The sequence below is a fragment of the Stegostoma tigrinum genome, chromosome 1 (assembly GCF_030684315.1).
Source record: "Stegostoma tigrinum isolate sSteTig4 chromosome 1, sSteTig4.hap1, whole genome shotgun sequence".
NCBI lineage: Eukaryota > Metazoa > Chordata > Chondrichthyes > Orectolobiformes > Stegostomatidae > Stegostoma > Stegostoma tigrinum.
In genome coordinates this window covers 47,366,504-47,384,849 of record NC_081354.1, presented here as the reverse complement: position 1 = coordinate 47,384,849, position 18,346 = coordinate 47,366,504, and the positions used below count along the sequence as shown (strand labels likewise).

Here is an 18,346-nt window from a genome sequence, read left to right as displayed (position 1 = left end):
TCACGGCTATTGCTTATTTAACTGCTTTTATTTAAAATGCTCTTTTGCTAAACTTTCCTCATTGCCAATTATTATGCTTTATATTAATGTCGCTGATAATTGTATACAAAAATTGAAGAGCTTATGTGGTATGGTCAATGCATGGTTTGATTTACGTATTAACCTTGGCATAGTTTCCAGAAGCAGTGGCAAAATGAACGGAGCTGATGTGGTGACTTAAAAGAGGAAGCATGTTATTCTCACATAGAGCACCAAAATACAACATGGAAGTCATAAATATAAAAGGCACACAAATGCTGTGTAGAAAATACTCTAAGAAAGAGAAGGATAGGCAAGACAGCAGGAAGAATGATGGATGGATGGATGATTGGATGGGTGGATGGATGGATGGTTAGATTGTTAGAAAGATAGATAGATAGATAGATAGTTAGATAGATAGATAGATAGATAGATAGATAGATATTAATAGAAAGGAAATTTGCTGGCGTATTCGGCAGACTGTAGAAAACCTAAGAACTAAAGTTAACCACAAGCTACAGCTTTAAAACGATGGGCTGCTCCATTGATTTGATATTTTTGGCCACCGATTGAAAGGAAAACTATCCCTTGTGAAAATCTCGGATTGCTAAAATATGAATTTCCAGTATTAAAATAGATCGTTCCCGAAATATTGCTAACGATTAAAAACATCTGTTTTCGTAGGTTCAGTACTCTCTGCGTATTTTTTACATGCCAACCAAAACAATACAAAAGCTTTTTTCCACTCCGAAACGTTATAATATTGCACAGAAAAACAACTTTATAACTCCAGTTATTGCTTAACAACAGTGCTCAGTTTTCCCAAAACTATAGAAGTGCAAGAATTCTTTTAAATCGCCATTCAATTGAACATCAATTACAAGTAGTGGAAGAAGTTGGAAAGTGTTGTTACTTTAAGTTAAATTGGCCTAATACTGGTGTAACTCAAAATTTAGGAATATTTTATTTCATATTTTGCATCGTAACACGATCGCTTTCATAACTGCCTCTCAATATTCCTTCCTATTCGGCTATTTTGTGTTTACATTGTATGGCGAAGAAGATGCTCCACCCTGTTAACTGCTATGTTTGCGTTGTCATTGTGGGGGTGCAGCTTGTCCGTTTAACTGTCCGTTGGTTGGCCTGCAATATTGGCTGGCATTCCATTCATTCATATTCACCATTTACAAAGGAGTTTATAGGGAAGGACGATCCATATTTATTCCCAGAACATTAAACCCCTTTATCTTAATGACTACATGGAAGAATCAACATAAATACTACTGTGAATATCACGCACTACTTCGGTTGTAAAATATACAGAATATTTTTACTTACCGCAAGCATTGTCTCGAAACACAATTACGCGCGGGACTTTTTTTGCCTTCATTCATGTCCCATCTCCGCGGATCTCTGGGTGACAAAAATAAACCCCATTCTTATACGGCTACAACCGATTAATATTGCATTAACCTTTTTTTTAAAAAACCTTCCAAAACCACAATATAATGCCACCTCTATACCAAATCCATCTATTATTAACGAAAAGGTAATTGGAGATCTATGTGTATGACTTAGATTTGTTAAGGGACAAACACTCTTAAAATAGAGTCCGGGATTCATTTGCAAAATATAACGTTTGTGGGGAGGAGGGATCCATAAAATTCAATTTTTATCCTATAGTTTGGTTAATTCGAGATTAAAAGCAGTCACGTCTTTGAAGGCAGACAGTTGTTGCAAATGTACAGTTAAAATATTCTCTGCAAGTCCCTAGGCGACGTTCCACTGGTCCCAGACGTAATTAAAATTTTATCAACACCAAAGAATAGCATGAAATTTGTATATATATATATATAGTTCATAAATAAACAACTTGCATATAATTACGGATAAACGGGATTACACTAGTATACGCACAGATTCGGTATTGTATTTACTTGTGTGAAGGTCATTAAGAATATGTTATGACATGGAAGTTGGAAATGCAAAATATAGCCTATGTGTGACGCAAATGTTGGGTAGTTTAATGTTTAAAGCATATTGATGTTTGATTTAAACAAGTTTGCCAATAAAATGAACAGTTTACAAGTTATTATATTTAAAACTGGGATTCTATTGGAATCAGTATACAACTGTTTTACATTAAGAAAGTACGTTTAGATGCCAACAATTGAAACGTAAAATAAACTACTAAATCATAATTCACTGCTCCGGCATTCTGATTCCTTCCTGCCCTCTTAAATTAACGGAGAATTTCCTCACTCGGGAGCTGACATGTGACTAGATTGGGGATGTCAAGCAAAGACGAGAACCGTGCAAAGTTAATTTTAATTCCCGGTGAGGATTTCACATTCCGACTCTCCGTGACCCAGAGTAATTAGCTGAGATAACTAATGATTACTTACTTATTCGTTGTAATTATCTGGATTTCGCAATTCGCTGTGTAATTTATTAATACCCGTAATAGCCTTTTAGTGAATGACTTATTTAGAGGGCGAGGTAAAGTTTAGATTCTTATCTAGCTCCCTGTTACTGTTGTTAATTTAACAAAAAGTCCTTTCTCTCTTGGTGATGCTGATAATCATTCAAGTAATACTGTAACATTTTACTGACGCCATGAACATTATCGCTATATTCTGGCATGTTATTTCAGTTGTCTTCAGAACACTCGTTACTAAGTATTGCAGTTTTTTTTTAATTGTACGACCTCGTCAATACCAACTACCTTATCTTTAAGATACAAGTTCCACCCATTCCATTCCCTCGCAAAAAAAAATGTGGCATGATATTATAATCGCAGTCAAATGGTACGTAAGAAAACGATAACCAAAGAAAGTAAATAAAATATCTCGTCCCAAAGTAGCTTATGGCATAAAAGAGTTACAATATCTAACCACTTCGAACCTTAATCGTCAGAACTTCAGAAGTCGATCATTCATGTATTCTTAGGACTTGCAAGAAAACCTCATCAGGTCGTGTGCAGAATATGCAAGTTAAGTACAAAATGAACAAGTCCAATAATAAGCTCATCGTCTAGAAGAGGCGTTTTGAAATCTGTCTTCCTAAAGCCGTGGGGTTCAAAGTGAATAAATGTTCAAAAGGTGCATCTGTATTTACTATTAACAGTGGAGAACATCGGCCCACCTCCTGAGGAATTACAATCAGAAATATTTTAAGTATGAATTGATCATTGTTGTTTCACGGTATGAGCAATGTGCAATATGTATTATCCTCCCTGGTAATTGGGCAAGTCTACACCTCCTGTAATTAACCGTGGAAGGATAACTGCAAATGTGTGCTTACAGTTCACATTCCTTACAGATGCAACGCTACCGCTTGTCCCCGGGTGCTGTCCAGGTGGCTGGTCTGGTTCATACTAACAGCTATCATTTGTTAGGTTTGCATGGATCGTGAGCTTGAATCATTACTTTTCTCTGATAATCACGCACAGGTCTCTTAATGAAAGCAGTAGACAACGCAGTTTTTTACATTGGAAATTATCTTAGATGCGTCCTTTCCGGGCCTAGTTGTAAACAATAAATAGCCCTTAAAGATTAACTGACGTACATGTTTATATTTTGCTTCTTCCTTGTCAACGTTCGTGAGATTTGAAGAGCGGTAACAAAATCGCATGTTATGTGGAGGTGGACCAATAAAAATGATTGTTTACTATCCACAAGCGAACACTTCAGAAACATTTGAACGAGTGGAACAAGCGGAAGATACTTGCTAATTTCCCAAAATTGAAAGTGGTAAAAATCCGTTAAAATTAGGTGAATGTTTATCAATCCTAAAATGAGTGTTCTCCAAAAAATGACAAAATATTGACCTCATAGGAAGTGATCTGTACGTGTCTGTATTTATGATTTGCCGCCCATCAATCAACAAATGCAGCAATGCGTAGAAAACACAAACAAGAGAAATTTGAGCAGAATACATCAGCTCAAAACCGATAGCAATGGCTAAGGGTTAACGTTAAATAAATGAAATGTCTCAGAACCATACTTTGTTTAGTGGTTGTGAATTGATTACTACGCGTTCGGGTTTATACATACCGATTGACTTCCTACGGAACCTGAACCAGGGCAAATAATAGCCTTTTGAACATCGTGGTGTGAAAACAGTTTTATTTAATAAGAAAGAAGGAATCGCCTGTAGAATCGTCTTTTGAAATAGGGAAGATCCGTTTTCAGAGGCTTCAGAGGCACACTGCATTTAAAATAATATTGATTTTAGGGACCCGCCTCCATGAACTCGCTCGAAGTCTGTTCATACTTCAGAAAGATTCCGCTGTCCCTTTGTTAGCAAATTTTCCATTCCACCAAAACAATATTTGCAACTACAATTGTAACGCTCCATCATAAAACTTGGACTTTAATCATTGGACTGTTCAAGATCTCCACCAATTCCTCTTCTAATAATAAATTTACAGATCATCATATAGTCTTGTGATACAGCCACAGGGAATTGCGTCCTCTGATGTTTTTCACTGTTTAATTAGTCTGCGGGGGGGGGGGGGGTGAAGGATAAATAAAATACTTCTGAATTAAAGGCACTAATCCTGCTATTATTTGACATCACTTCGATAATGAATACTGTTATCTGTGAATATTATGTCCCTATAAATGGCCATTGTTGATATTCCAATGTTTGCCAACAATAATAAATGTGTGGTTTAAGCAGGATTACAGTTATCAATGGAATATTTTTGAATGGAATATAATCCTCAAAATTGCAAGTCAACGCCGTGACCAGTTCAGTTCTACTGGACATGGGTCATTTAATAGAAAGTACATATTTTGAATTAAAAAGCGCAAACTCGAAAGGTTTTCATGGTTGACTCTACGTGGCATTAATTCCCCAGTTCCCACTACTGTACAGTTAACAATTTGCCATTTTCTAAAGATTAAAATCGCATGCATTTCCAGAAGCTTTAGGCTTATTTTTGTCCTTGTTTTACCATAAACCAGACTGCTCTGCTGTACAATTGATCCGCTGCAAAAGAGGTTTTGTTGAGAAAGAGGCTCCTCGCTGGCAGGCTGAGCGCGGCGAGCTTTGACATCTGGCAGCCTGGAGCTCCTGGGACAAATCCTACTCTCCATAGACTCTCTGATTGGAGTCTAATAGAATATTTGCAATCTCTCCGAGGTACCTTTTACCCCTCACTGGCAATTCAGGCATTAACTGCCAAAGCATTAGCAACAAAGTCATGTCTCTATAAGAACTAAGCAAAGCAGGTTTAGTCTGTGGCATAAAATAACTTGCATCACATCGTGCACGTGTGTTAGTTGAACACGTTTTATTTGTTATTTTGCAATAGAAATACGCGCCTCTTAGTTAAAGCAAAACTTCTAACGATACCTTTAACCGCCTCTTCACACCATCATAAAACATCGTGATCGAGGAACAGACAATATCGAATGATAACACACTCAGGATTTTCTGCAGTTTTAACTTTTCCGTGATGCCACTTATTCAGCAATAAAAATCAACAACGAAGTCAATAGATCGCCTTTTATTTTAAAGACTGTGCATAATCTTACATATAAAGTAAAATGTACCGTGTTTTTTTCTTTTAAAACTGTGAAAGCTGCACGTTATTTGAAAAATACAGTTAAGAGCTTATAGATTTTATTCCAAAAACACGATGTTTATTCCATGCTAAGAACTCAAAAGCCAGTATTTTCACAGATAAAGCTATCCACGTCCAAAGAGATATTAAACAAATACCCAGAAGCAAGCTTGCAATGAAAACATACACTGTAGAAGTCAAATATTACTAAAGTGGCTGAACTTCGAAAGAATAGTCAAAGAATTTCTTAATGAAATAAGGCATTTAATAACCATATGTCAATAACATTAAATTACATCAATAAATAAAAATGTAAAGCCTCTCCAGAGCAAAGAAAAAACAATTTTAAGACACCATATACAATACAGAAATCGTGCGCTTGTCACATAAAAATGTTTCTGCTTCAACAGCAACACATCAAAATCTGTAAGAATATATCTATATGTGCATCAAGTCCATTGGATGATATTTACAATATTCAGGTACACACCCAGGTACCTTTATTTTATTATTTCTTTTAAAAAGATAGGCTAGTACCAAACAACAAAGTATTTCAGCAGTGCATCAATCGCCCGTGATCGTGAAAATGTGCAGATTTATTTTAACTTTCACAGACGCATCTCTAAACCTCTTCCCTCCAGTGAACAAAACACAAAGCATGAATTAAAAATAAACTGTATTCGAAATCGAAACAGACCCCACGACCTTTACAACTATGTTGCATTTTTAATGATCGATCGGCAAAGATGAGTATCGTTGATCAGATATTACACTTAGGATTTGAACCTTTTTGCGCGTCGACACAGAATGTAAGAGGGAATCCCAGGGGGAAAAAAAAGCCGAAATAAATATTGGTTTAAATTTTGTACATATATAAGCGTGTGTTAAATCCTTTTTTAATTTTCCTTTTATTTGGGACGGGGTGGGGGGGGGCGGAGGAGTGGAATGCGGCGTGGTGTCAGCCGAAAATTAAGGATTTACATTTCTCCTCGAATTTTCATTCTTCGTTACAGATATTTTTCAAGAAGAACAAATACAGGGACATTTCTTACTTGCCCGATCATTTTTTTCTTACACTCTTTGAACCAACATACTATATTAAATATTCAATAACCTATTTATTTATTCGGCTCTTATCACAACTTGAATTAAACAGGCGGAATTAATTCGAGTGAACACGAAATTAACTTTGGAGACGATTTGAATGAATAATTCAGGCTCAGGTTATTTGGTAGTAATCTAATAATAGCCTTCAGACACAGGGAGAAGTCTCCAGGCTGCTCACACAGCCATTTTCATTCACCGTGTAGAGACCTTTTTTGTTGGTGGGGGGGGGGGGGGGGGAGTGAGAGACAGCAAACTGAAATTTAAAGGGACATTGGAAGAGATCAGCAAGGTTTCTAATGAAACAGTAGCCAATTCAGAAAGATATTGACTACTGAGCGCAGTGATATACTGTGCCAAAAAATTAAAACAAAATTGTATGTTTCTTATGATGACAGAAGAGTTCTGTGGAAAAAGGATTAGTGCAATCCTTAAACAATCAATACCAAGAGATTGCACGAGAACTTATATCCAATGCTAGAGTACAAGTCCTGCTCTTTACGGCAGTTTAGCAGGTCAGATGTGTCTGTACCAGTGTACTACAAGGCGCCGAGGGAACTGAGGTGTAGAAAAGGTGACACTTGGAAGAAAAAAAGAACGAATACAATCCAAAATATGAAGCTCAAATCAATGCCACAGCAAGTTTGCCAACACTATCATTTCAGTTCGGCCGGTCGTTATTCGTTTGTTGTAAACGTTGCGAGTTACGATTGTTTGTAAATAAAAAAAGACATTGTTTCATTTGTTCATCTGTATAACATGAAATTCTCAGTCTAGCCCAACTCACAATCAGGGTTTGGCGAGTCCTGTTTCGCTGGCAGTGGGTGGCATTGAGAAAGAAAGATAACTCTTACTTGTTGGCGATCAGGTCCTTGCAGCAAAGTCCAAGTGAACTCTCTCCATCAGGGGGAGTGAGGGAGAGAATTTACAGTCTAAGGTTCTCCCTCGCTCTTTTGCCCCAAGGAGTCCCGCTAGTGGGCTGCGGAGTATTTCATCCGCTTCTGTTTCTGCCGCTGGTTGCAGAACCAGACCCTGACCACGTTCTTCTTGAGGTCCAGCTTCTCGGCGATGGCGGCGATCTTCTCGGAGGACGGCCGAGGTTGGATGGCGAAGTAAGCCTCCAGTGAGCGCTTCTCCGGGGCAGCGATGGACGTGCGCTTCCTCTTCTTATCAGCGCCGTTGAAGAGCTCGGGCTTGCTGAGCTTCTCCCGGTGGGACTTCTCGGCCTCCTCCAGCCAGGCCTGCAGAATGGGTTTCAGCGCGATCATGTTGTTGTGCGACAGGGTCAGCGACTCGAAGCGGCAGATGGTGCTCTGACTGAGCGAACCCACGCCGGGGATCTTCAGGTTGGCCAGGGCCGAGCCCACGTCCGCCTGGGTGACACCAAGCTTAATGCGCCGCTGCTTGAAGCGCTCGGCGAACGCCTCCAGGTCGCGAGGGTCGGCGTCCACCTCGCCCAGGCAGCCCGGCGCCAAGACTCCGTGCGAGGCGCCCAGGCTGTGGCCGTGACCGTGAGCAGCGGCGGCCGCTGCCAGGCTCATGGCCTGGTGCATGTGGTTGATGGCGGCCATGTGAGGGGGTGGTGGAGGAGGAGGGGGAGGAGGAGGGGGAGCGGAGGGAGGCGGCGACACCACGCTGCCGTCCGGCCCGGTGATGGTGGGCAACCCCAGTCCCGGCGACATGTGCTCCAGTAATTCGCCGTCCAGGTTCTGGGCGTTGTGATGGTGGGGGTGCGGCTGCTGAGGGTGATGGTGATGGTGGTGAGGATGGTGGTGGTGCGGGTGGTGGTGCGAGGGAAGGGGAGGAGGGTGACTGCTGATGGACGACGAGCTGGAGCTGCACGGGATGCTGTTCATGGTGTGGTAGCTGGCGTCCGGCTTGAACGGCTGATTCTTGCTGCTCGGAACTCCAATCTCCACCGCCGCCAGCGCCTCAGCTCGGCCCACCAAACTTTCATCCAGCCCGCCGAATATATTGCTCTGCAATTGCAAATAGAATGCAGACATTCCTGTCAGCAGGGAATTCTCTCCACTCCAGGATTAAAACATTTCCAGAATGTTAAAAACACACACATATACACACACCACCCAGGTCATAAAAATTAATATGAAAGGCAAGCCAGTATGAATACATAAGTTGAAAGTATCCGAGCTGTTGGGTGATTTGCTGTGCAGACATGAAAAAAAACATCAAGTAGACACTGAGTGAGATGAGGGGGTGGGAGGGCGCTGGGTGGAAGGGGGGGGGTGTTTGAAGGGGGTTGGGGGTGGTGTCCTGCTGTCAAACTTGTGCCTTTAAGCGGTGATTATGCAGATACATACCGGGGCTGTTGGCAAGCACACTCGGCACATTGTCTCGGAGCTGCTGTTGCTGCTACCGCCGCCGCCGCTGCTGCTGCTGCTGGACGGGTTGGAGGACAAGTTGGAGGCAGGTGATCCGTGCAGGCTGGAATACTTGTGCTCTGACAGGTTGGAGGACGGCGGCGGCGACATGCCGAATGCCTGCTTCCCGTTCAGCGGCATCATCATCATCATCTTGGGGCGGGGGCTCGCGGTTCCCGCTTGGAATCCCTCGCGGAGCTGGCCGGGTTTAGCTCCGTTGCCGCTGCTACTGCTGCTGCACACCTTGTCCCAGCAGGTGGCTCGTGGCAAGACATGAAGGGACTTTTCCCGGTCACTGTGCGTGTGTGTGAGAAGAGAGCGCGCGCGTGTTTCTGTGTGTATCAACTCTCCGGCTGCAAGTGTGCGCGTGCTGCTGTGAGCCGATGCTGAGCGCCTATTGGTCGCAGGCGGGCTCGGCTGCACGGGTCTCAGAGGCGGAAAGGCGCTCGCGCTTTAGCCTGTCGTGTTCCATCCACCTGGTGGGAGCTGAAGAGAAGCAAACCGCAGATCTTACACTCCGGAGAATTTCGACCCATTAGCATGGCCGTAGAATAACACACATGCGGATACTCTCCCTTTCCCAATCCACCCACCCCTTTCAACGCGCTCACTATACTTAGCAGCCCCTAAATAAAGGTTGATGATTACCCCACACCGATTTTGTTTTCCCCACAGAATTACCAATGTACAGATACTGCCGCGAAATTAACACCCTATAGATTCTTGTTAATAGAAGCATCAGCCGAAGTACAGTATTCAAGTTTTCGTTTTGGTTCGTCTTTAACTAGTTGTGGTGCAGGGACTTCAATGATATGTTTCTTGGCTGAATTTCCACTTTATGACAATATTTTCTAAATTATTTTCAAATGAGAGATCTTTTCCACATTCTTACACATGTAAAGTATTTAATGTTTAGATGTTCAGCACTGCTAACCTAGCAAAATATTTACCGAATATTGCATCCATTTGGCATATTGTCTGTTAAGTTGGTTGAGATTTTGAGTTTTATAACCTTCATGCAATTTCGGTGGAAATCAGGAAATTGTATTGCTGGACTTGCAACCACTCTTCTCAAAGCACGGTGAAACAAATAAATCAAACTTAAAAGCTTGACTATCATTTAATTATCACGCGAACAGCGCTTTCATTGCACCCGAAAAGAAGTCGAGCAACATCTCTAAGCAAATTATGACTAGGGCAGAGAGGAATTATTAGATTGAAATTTCATTTGGGCTCTAGAGACACGGGACTTCAATATATAATCTGCTGTGCCTCGTCTGATTTGTAAGCGTAACTCCCGTTGACAAATTTATTAGTTTTCATAATAGTGTAAAAAAATGAGAAGCAGCGGGCTAATATCTTGTATCTATAAATTGTACGTGTCATTCATGAAGGCTCGTCTACATGAAGTCTAACATTTATAGCAATTTAAAAAGGACATCATCCTCCCATCTTTAGTATTTGATGAAGAAGCGCATAATGTAGTTCGTAGCTTCAGCAGAAGGTTATTAACACTAAATTAATATGACTTTTGATGCCTCATCAGAGAGGTAATTAAACCCCGAAATTACGTACTGATTAACAAGGATTGTCCAATTTGCTTAATCTATTATAAAATTCAACAGAGCTGATTTATTCTTTCCCAGAACTGTTCGCAGCACATTTTAGTATGCAGTGCATCAGTTCTTATTAACATATGTTGCATTAGGTTTTATTTAAAGCTACAGGCTAACTAGGATTGTTCTTAAACTCAAAGTTTAGAACCAAGTTCTGTATCTTCGTAGAACAGCATGGCAACGTATCACAGTGTCTTGAGTTGTTACAATTATAAATTAGTTTCTACGTTCCGAAACAATACACTGACAGCATTTCTTCAGAAAACCACATTGATGGCAATTGTAGATCGATTTTTGTTTTACTTTTAAATATAAGCAAAATACCCAGCGAGTTCTCTTACAGTCTATAAAAGTTAATGCTTCATTAGTTTTTGTTCGTTGTTATTTTATTCTGTATTCTATTTTGTTTTTCTATCTATAATAGACCACTTTTAAAAATCAAGTTCAAGTTACGTATTTATTTAAATAAATTCACATAAAATTTGCAAGTGCGGAAAACTGTTGTTGCCAAAGCTTCCACGTTCGGTTTATGTTGCTGCAATATTTGTAAAAACCTCTAATACCTGTTCATTTACAATTGGTAACCGGCAGGTGCAAGAAGTTTATTCCTGCGAAAATGCGTGTAAGTGTGGCAGATTTTAACGAAGATTACTTGATAAGGTTTGTAGAATGTTGCTGCAGAATAATTTTTGTTGATTGAACAACATGAGGTATCCAGCGAAATAGACCGGGCAGATTACTGCGTATTGCATTTTGAATCTGAACAAAATATGCTGTTAAAATAGTGCTCACATATGAATGAGCAAATCAACTGAAGTACTCAATTACTATGAGCTTATTTCTCTCTGCTGCTTACCCATAACTGACAGATGCAACTGGTTTGCTTCGGAGTGTACAGGTTCTTCTGGTTACACTATACACTGATTAAAGAGATGCAAACGATTCTTCAAGTGGAAATAGGTGAAGACATTGATGCGAAGATATAACGTGATTATGAATACCAATTAAACATTTTAACAGCTTATGAAGAAATGTTGATTTAGTATCATATGTAGTGTGTTAAACGTTCAGATGTATTTAACTGCTGCTTTAAAGGACAGTTTTGACTGAACAGGATCAATACAAATGAATTGTGGAAATGCTCAGCAAATTGATTGTGGTTTGTTATAAGCCTGAGCTCGCGCACCCCATAGCAGTTAGTGCAGAGAGGACCACTGCTGAAGAGAAAGGAACAAAGGATACACAGACAATAGTGGGCTTTTTCTAAAAATTGCAACTAAGACAGCAACTGTGACATATGGGTAATGAAAAGTTACTGAACGCCGACGCAGAAAAGATGAGGGAAAAGGTATCAATGCGCAGAAAACAATGAGAATGATAACACAACAGATGAACTGAGGAGAAGGTGGACTGGTATCAGTTGAAATAAGTGCAAAGGACGAAAATGAGATTTTGGTGACAGAGAGAAAGTAAGATGTGTAGATTCGAAAAGTGAGAATCGGATGTGAATGAAATGGAAAGCATTCCCAAGCGAATGAGCTTTGAAGAAAAACCATGTGCAAAAAGTTGGCCGACAAAGAAATAATCAGTGGCGTGATCACAAAACGAGGAGAACTGGTTTAATGCATTATAATTAACAAAATGGAAAAACATATGCCAAAATTGTAAATATTTACAGAGGTAACTGGCTGAAAGAGAAAACGAGGAGCGGGAATTAAAAGACGAAGGCATCCATGCTGCAGATCCAGATAGGCAAGCCAGCCTCTCTACTGTAGAATAGCTTCTAACATTATCCCCACTATCGAGACATTTTTAAATGTCCCAAAGCGATTGCAAACTGCTAGTAAAAGTGCAGTGCATTAACTATCATACAAAATGCCATCGGTCTTCAACCAGCTATAAGACACAAATGGACTGCTTAACATTTGAGCAGCATTCTGAGTCCGGTCCACAGACACCAGGAGGAAAATCACTGTCTCCTCGCGTAGACACATTCTGATTTATGTTAAAAGTTTAACGAAATCATTTATGTTTCAGATATTCTAAATCTTGCATAATACTTTTTATCCACCGTGACATATATGTTAAAGGAAAACGTGCCCTTTCCATCATCGAATTACGTAAATAACAACGCCGAAGGTTTAGCAATCACCTGATTAAAGTTCCACTCAGGTAGCAGCCCAAGAACATTTGTTTTATATTATGTAGATGTTTATTTGCACACAATATGACAAGAATATAAAATACAGGAAAGTATAATAGAATATGGGACCACGAATGTCTAAAGACCCCACTCAAACGTCTGCATATACGTCAAAGTAATTATGTTTTTACTCATGGTTAATCATAATGAAAGATAAAACAACGCAAATTTTCTTTTCTGTACGTTGACCGTTTCATTCGAGCTGATAACTTAAAAATGGCTGCAAGAAAATATTGATATGAATACTTTATGATCATTATAACTGATTAGGACTTGATACTGGTTTGTTTCCTTATGTTAAATCCCGCGAGTATCAGTTGGATAAAGTGTAAATACGACTGTATTATGCGGGATCTTTGTCTTTGGGTGATGTGAAATATGGTTTGGTCTGGTGAAGTCACGAATTACTGACAAATTGTGGGAAATGATTTCTTGGTTCCTTTCCAGTAATTAAGTTTCGATTTGTAGCGTTTATTCTTCTGCCGAGAAACGTTTGCTGCAATAAATTTTGAAGTCTCAATTGATTGCTCCTGGCTTTAAGTTTTGATTTCGTGATAAGACCCCACATTTTATGAAAGAGCAAATAAAGCGGCTGCGTGGATTCAGATTTCAGCGTTCAGCTTATTTACATTTGACAGTTATAAAATCTGCAGCATCCTCAATTTTTAACCGTCAAACTTCTTCCTTCCACTTTTAATAGACTTTACTGGGCTGACTACAATTGCAATGTATACAATATTTTGCTCCGCATCAGGCATTTATCCAAATGATTTTTCTTCTTTTATTATAGGTTTCCAATATCCACAATATTCTGCCTTCCAAGTAGCAATTTATTTTACATTCGGGGTGTTTAATGGTGATAAAATGCATTCATGGTCAAAATAAGAGATATTTCGAATCGTTAGGTTATGGTGAAATGGACTTCACGCGAGCCAAGCAGAGCCTAAAGATTCAACCCTGAAGTTATTTTGCGGCTTTGATTCAAGGCAACAACTGGACTTGTTGATAATGAAGTGTGGAGCTGGAGGAACACAGCAGGCCAGGCAGTATCAGAGGAACAGGAAAGCTGACGTTTCGTGTCGGGACCGTTCTTCAGAAATCTCTCTTGCTGTCTCAGCATGACTTTTTGGGCGTGTTGGCTGTATTTTCCCAACACAACCAATACCTGTGAGATTGTATGAACAGGACAATACAAGGTCTCTTGGGTTTACTTTTGGGTGCAGTCCAATTGTAGCCTATTCTTTAGCTGAGTTTAACCTTGTCTTTCTGGTATATTTGACTTCCTGGGCCATGAACTTATGCGCAACTGTTATTTAGCAAAAGCAATCCTCTAGTCCACTCTTACAACATATAACATAGCGGGATAGGAATGCAGATCTTCACGAGTGTTTTGTTTTTATTTTCCTCAGATTACCGCCTGTTGACAGTTTAACGTGGGTCTGCTCTAATCCCATGTCGGAATTCGGATTGGTATCTAATGGAATGCGATGGCCAGACCTTAGTAAGCGTGTCTCACACTGATGTCCAACGATTAAAGAATCATGTTCAGATGCATGTGCACATTTTCGCTATTAAGACTATTCGTACTTAGCGAAGCACGATGTACAGAATGGCTACCTACTCACGATATCCCGAAATGTTCTATGTTCCAGCCATGTACGAATCAGGTCACCACACGACAGAAAGACCGTGACTGTAGACTCACTTAAAGCATGTAAAATTATGAGGAATCTAGATAAAGTGGATAGTAAGAACTTTAGGCCAATGATTGAGGCATAGATTGAAAGTGAATGATAATAAGCGTTGGAGGAAAGTTGAGAGTATTTTTTCTCTTTCAGAAGGTGTGGTCTGGAACTCGTCACCTGAAAGTAAAATAGAAACTTTCCACACATTTAAAACACGCCATGCATTTGAAGTGCTGTAACCAAAGGACTATTCCTAGAGAACCGAAAGTTGAACTTAGGTTGGAAATGTCTTTCTGTCCGCCAGCTAGACACGATGAACTGATAAGCCACCTGCTTAGGGATATCCCGAAATGTTCTATGTTCGAGTGATTAGAGACCAACAATAGAAACATTGAAAACAAAAGCATTAAGTGTCCTGAAAGACCACTGACTCTCGAGGTATTTCAGTCTTCTTTAACGGCCTTATTCTAACATACAAGAATTCGAAAGGATTAAAAAAATAGAATCTTTCGAAAATAGGAGACATGACTGAGTGGAGAGCTGACAGTGCTCTTTACAATCATCAAGCGCTATGACCCAAACAGAATGTTTGCTTCTGTGGATAAGAACTTCACTGGAGGCCATCGCACAAAGTTGTTAGCAAGAAATCCAATGGAGAATTCAGGCCAAACGTCTTTGACCGAGCTGAGAGTAAGGAGCTCCCCACAGTTGGGTATGATTGACAGAAGAAGATTGATACATTCCAGGGGAAGCATGGAACAAAGGTTAGCACTGCTGCCTCACAGCGCCTGGGACGTGGGCCCAAGTTCAGCCTCTTGTGTGACGAGATGGAGTTTGTACCCGTGTCTGTGTGAGTTTCTTTCCCAGAATCCAAAGGTGTGAAGGTTAGGTGGATTGGCCATGCTAACATGCCCTATGGTGTCCAGGGATGTGCGAGCTGGGTGGATTAGCCAAGAAAAATGCGGAGTTCAGTGACAGGATAAGTTGGGATGCTCTTCGGAGGGTTGGTGCAAATTTGATTGGTTGAATGGCCTTTTCCTACTCCGTAGGGATTCTCTGAAACTAGCTGAGCACACGGGAGCCAGGGAAATAGAGGTTATGATAATAGACAGTGGGGCGTGGATTGGTTGGGTGAATGGCCTGTTCCTGTGCTATAAATCCTAAGAACAAGTGGTACGAAATGGTGCTTGGAAAAGTTGACACTTTTCGGTATAAACTGACCCCAAATTATTTTGTTTCAATTAATTGACACATTTATTGTCCCTTCACTAGTTTGGCTCTAACCTATGGATTAGGTATGGTTCTCCTAGCTGGCTAGCTACGTCTTCGAGATGATAACTTATTATGTTCTGTTCCACAGTCGCGTCTCGGTGACGTCAAGGTTCCTGTGAATAGTTTGGGATCGGGATCCTGGATAAAGCACTTTGTAATATATAGAAATGGTAACTCAGATCAGCGTTTTACGAAGAAAAAGGCGAACCATTTGTATCTAAATTCATATTATTTCATAATCCTGTTTGGTGAAATATTTTGGGTTCGTACATTTCAGAGAGCCCTATCTATGTCAAAATAAACTTTGGTTTCTATGTTGAAAGCTTGTGGTGTCATGATTCAGAATCAGTTTTGAGAAATACGTGACTGTATGCTTCAGCACTAATGGATTTTTCGTAAAATATAAAATTATCTTAAAGCTAATTGTTCGAAGTAAATGCACTGCTAAATATGTTCTGTAAAACAGGGGGCCGCCGTAGACGCGACGGACGCAAATGCATCCAGCTTTGTAAAAGTTAAATGATTCTGAGACACATGACAAATATGAGCCTAGGATTTTGATACACCATATTTAATAAACGCTAAATTTCGGAGAACTCAGTTTTTGGAAACGTTATTGATGTTAGAACCGTAATCTTTCATCCATCACAGACCGTACTTTAAAGTAACATTTTGCGAGCGTGCTGTTTCTGAAGTGCATTTTGTAGCATGAGTAGAGCTAGATTGAACATAATCCAATATGCAACGCGCAGATATTATATGGCCCAAGACAAGTTTGCCAATGAAATACCGCTCGCTAATACTTTTCCATCAGATGTTAAAATACTGGTTTATATAATGTATTCGCAACGAAGCCATGTCAATGCGCAAGGGTTTGGAGGAGTGTTGTTGTGGGATGGTGTATTCCCTATCGCAAAAAAGGTCGGGCATCTTTTGAGAAGCACATGGGATGCACTAAGTTTTCGAAACGCTGGAAATGACGAGGTTTTTATGTTCCGAAGTCTGGAAGAGGGAAGTCCCTCGGACGCCTCTCTCCGAGGCGATCTCTTCCCTGCCTCGTGGTGGAACTAGGTCTTTTTTCCAACTAAATCATCGCAATATGAATGTTGCACAAGTTAACTGTTGGGGAATGTGAAACTTTTGGGAAAACGCCCTTGCGTTTGAACTTTCTAGCCGATAAGTTACTCTGTTCGAACAAACAAGCTGTGAATACAAAGGGTAGTTCTGAGCCAACACTGATACATAGTCATACAGCATAGAAACAGACCCTTCGGCCAGATTCATCCATTTGACCATGTTCCCAAATGAAAGTAGTCCCACTTGCCTGTGTTTCGCCTATATCCTTGCAAACCTTTCCTATTCATGTACTTATCCAAATGCTTTTTTTTAAATGTTGTAACTGTACCTTGAATCCACCACTTCCTCTGGCAGTTTATTGGTATATGAACCATTCTGTGTAAAAATGTTGTCGCTTATGCCCTTTTAAAATTTTTCTTCTCTCACGTTAAAAGTGGAACTCCCTCACCCTAGGAAAAAAAACCTTTGCTATTCACCTTATCTATGCCCCTCATGATTTTATAAACCACTATAAGGTCAACCCTCAACCTCCTAGCCTCCAGTGGCCTAGAGATAAGAGCACTACCACTAGGCCACAAGAACACCTAACAGCTCTCTTGAGATAACAAGGTGTAGAGTTGGATGAGCACAGCAGGCCAAGCAGCATCAGAGGGGCAGGATGTTTCGGGTCTAGACGCTTCAGCTCTCTTGAGGTTCTTTTTTGTTAATCAGCTCCATTTTTGTTTAAAGAAAGTCAGCTCCTTCGTTGGCAATTCTATTAGATGAAACTCAGCTGTCCATGGAAATAAAGTTGACGAGAAAGCAAAACAAAGCAATCTTTCCATCTCAATATCCTGGCATAGGTCAAATAAACCATAGTTCATTTCATGGCATATTTAACTGATACTAAAATTAATTATTTTTAAATTACAGGCTATTGTAGATTTTATGAGTTACATCAGGAGGGTCTTTTAATAATCCATTAATTATGATTTCCATATTAAAATTTACCTTAGCAAATAAAGTTAAAAATTACTAAGGACGAAAAGAGCCTGCAAGGTTATTATATTTTGCATATTCTTCATGGGACAATTATTTTGGAAAATGAGAGGCAGAGGGCTCTCTTTTGATTTCTCTTCTTAGTTTTTTTTGAACTTGTGCCTTAAATGATCTCTTTTCAGATTTTGGGAGGTGGATGAACTCTTATTGAGGATGATAAAGGGGATTGACAAAGTAGACTTGGAAGGAAAGTTTCCTTTAAAGGGCAATCTAGAACAAGAGACCATAATTCTAGGATAAGAGGTAGCAGATTTAAAACAGAGATGAGGAGAAATTATTTCTCTCAAAGAGTTGTGAATCTATGGAATTCACTGTTCAAGAGTGCTGTGGTTACTTTACTAGGACATTGTGTAAATTTAAGGTGGAAATAGGCAGATTTT

General features: G+C 40.1%; 1 protein-coding gene and 1 long non-coding RNA gene across 2 annotated transcripts; one reads left to right on the top strand and one right to left on the bottom strand.

Moving 5' to 3' along the window:
- Positions 1 to 5,606: 5,606 nt before the first annotated feature.
- pou4f2 (POU class 4 homeobox 2) lies at positions 5,607 to 9,467 on the bottom strand. The gene is made up of 2 exons (XM_048538282.2): positions 9,016 to 9,467; positions 5,607 to 8,673 (listed from the first exon to the last, which is right to left on the bottom strand). The coding sequence occupies exons 1-2, from the start codon at positions 9,226 to 9,228 to the stop codon at positions 7,666 to 7,668; spliced, it is 1,221 nt and encodes a 406-aa protein (XP_048394239.1). The 5' UTR covers positions 9,229 to 9,467; the 3' UTR covers positions 5,607 to 7,665.
- A 1,736-nt stretch (positions 9,468 to 11,203) lies between these two features.
- On the top strand, positions 11,204 to 16,173 carry LOC125456913 (uncharacterized). Its single transcript, XR_007248538.1, has 2 exons — positions 11,204 to 11,351; positions 14,304 to 16,173. It is a non-coding gene; the product is annotated as an uncharacterized LOC125456913 (long non-coding RNA).
- Positions 16,174 to 18,346: the final 2,173 nt, after the last annotated feature.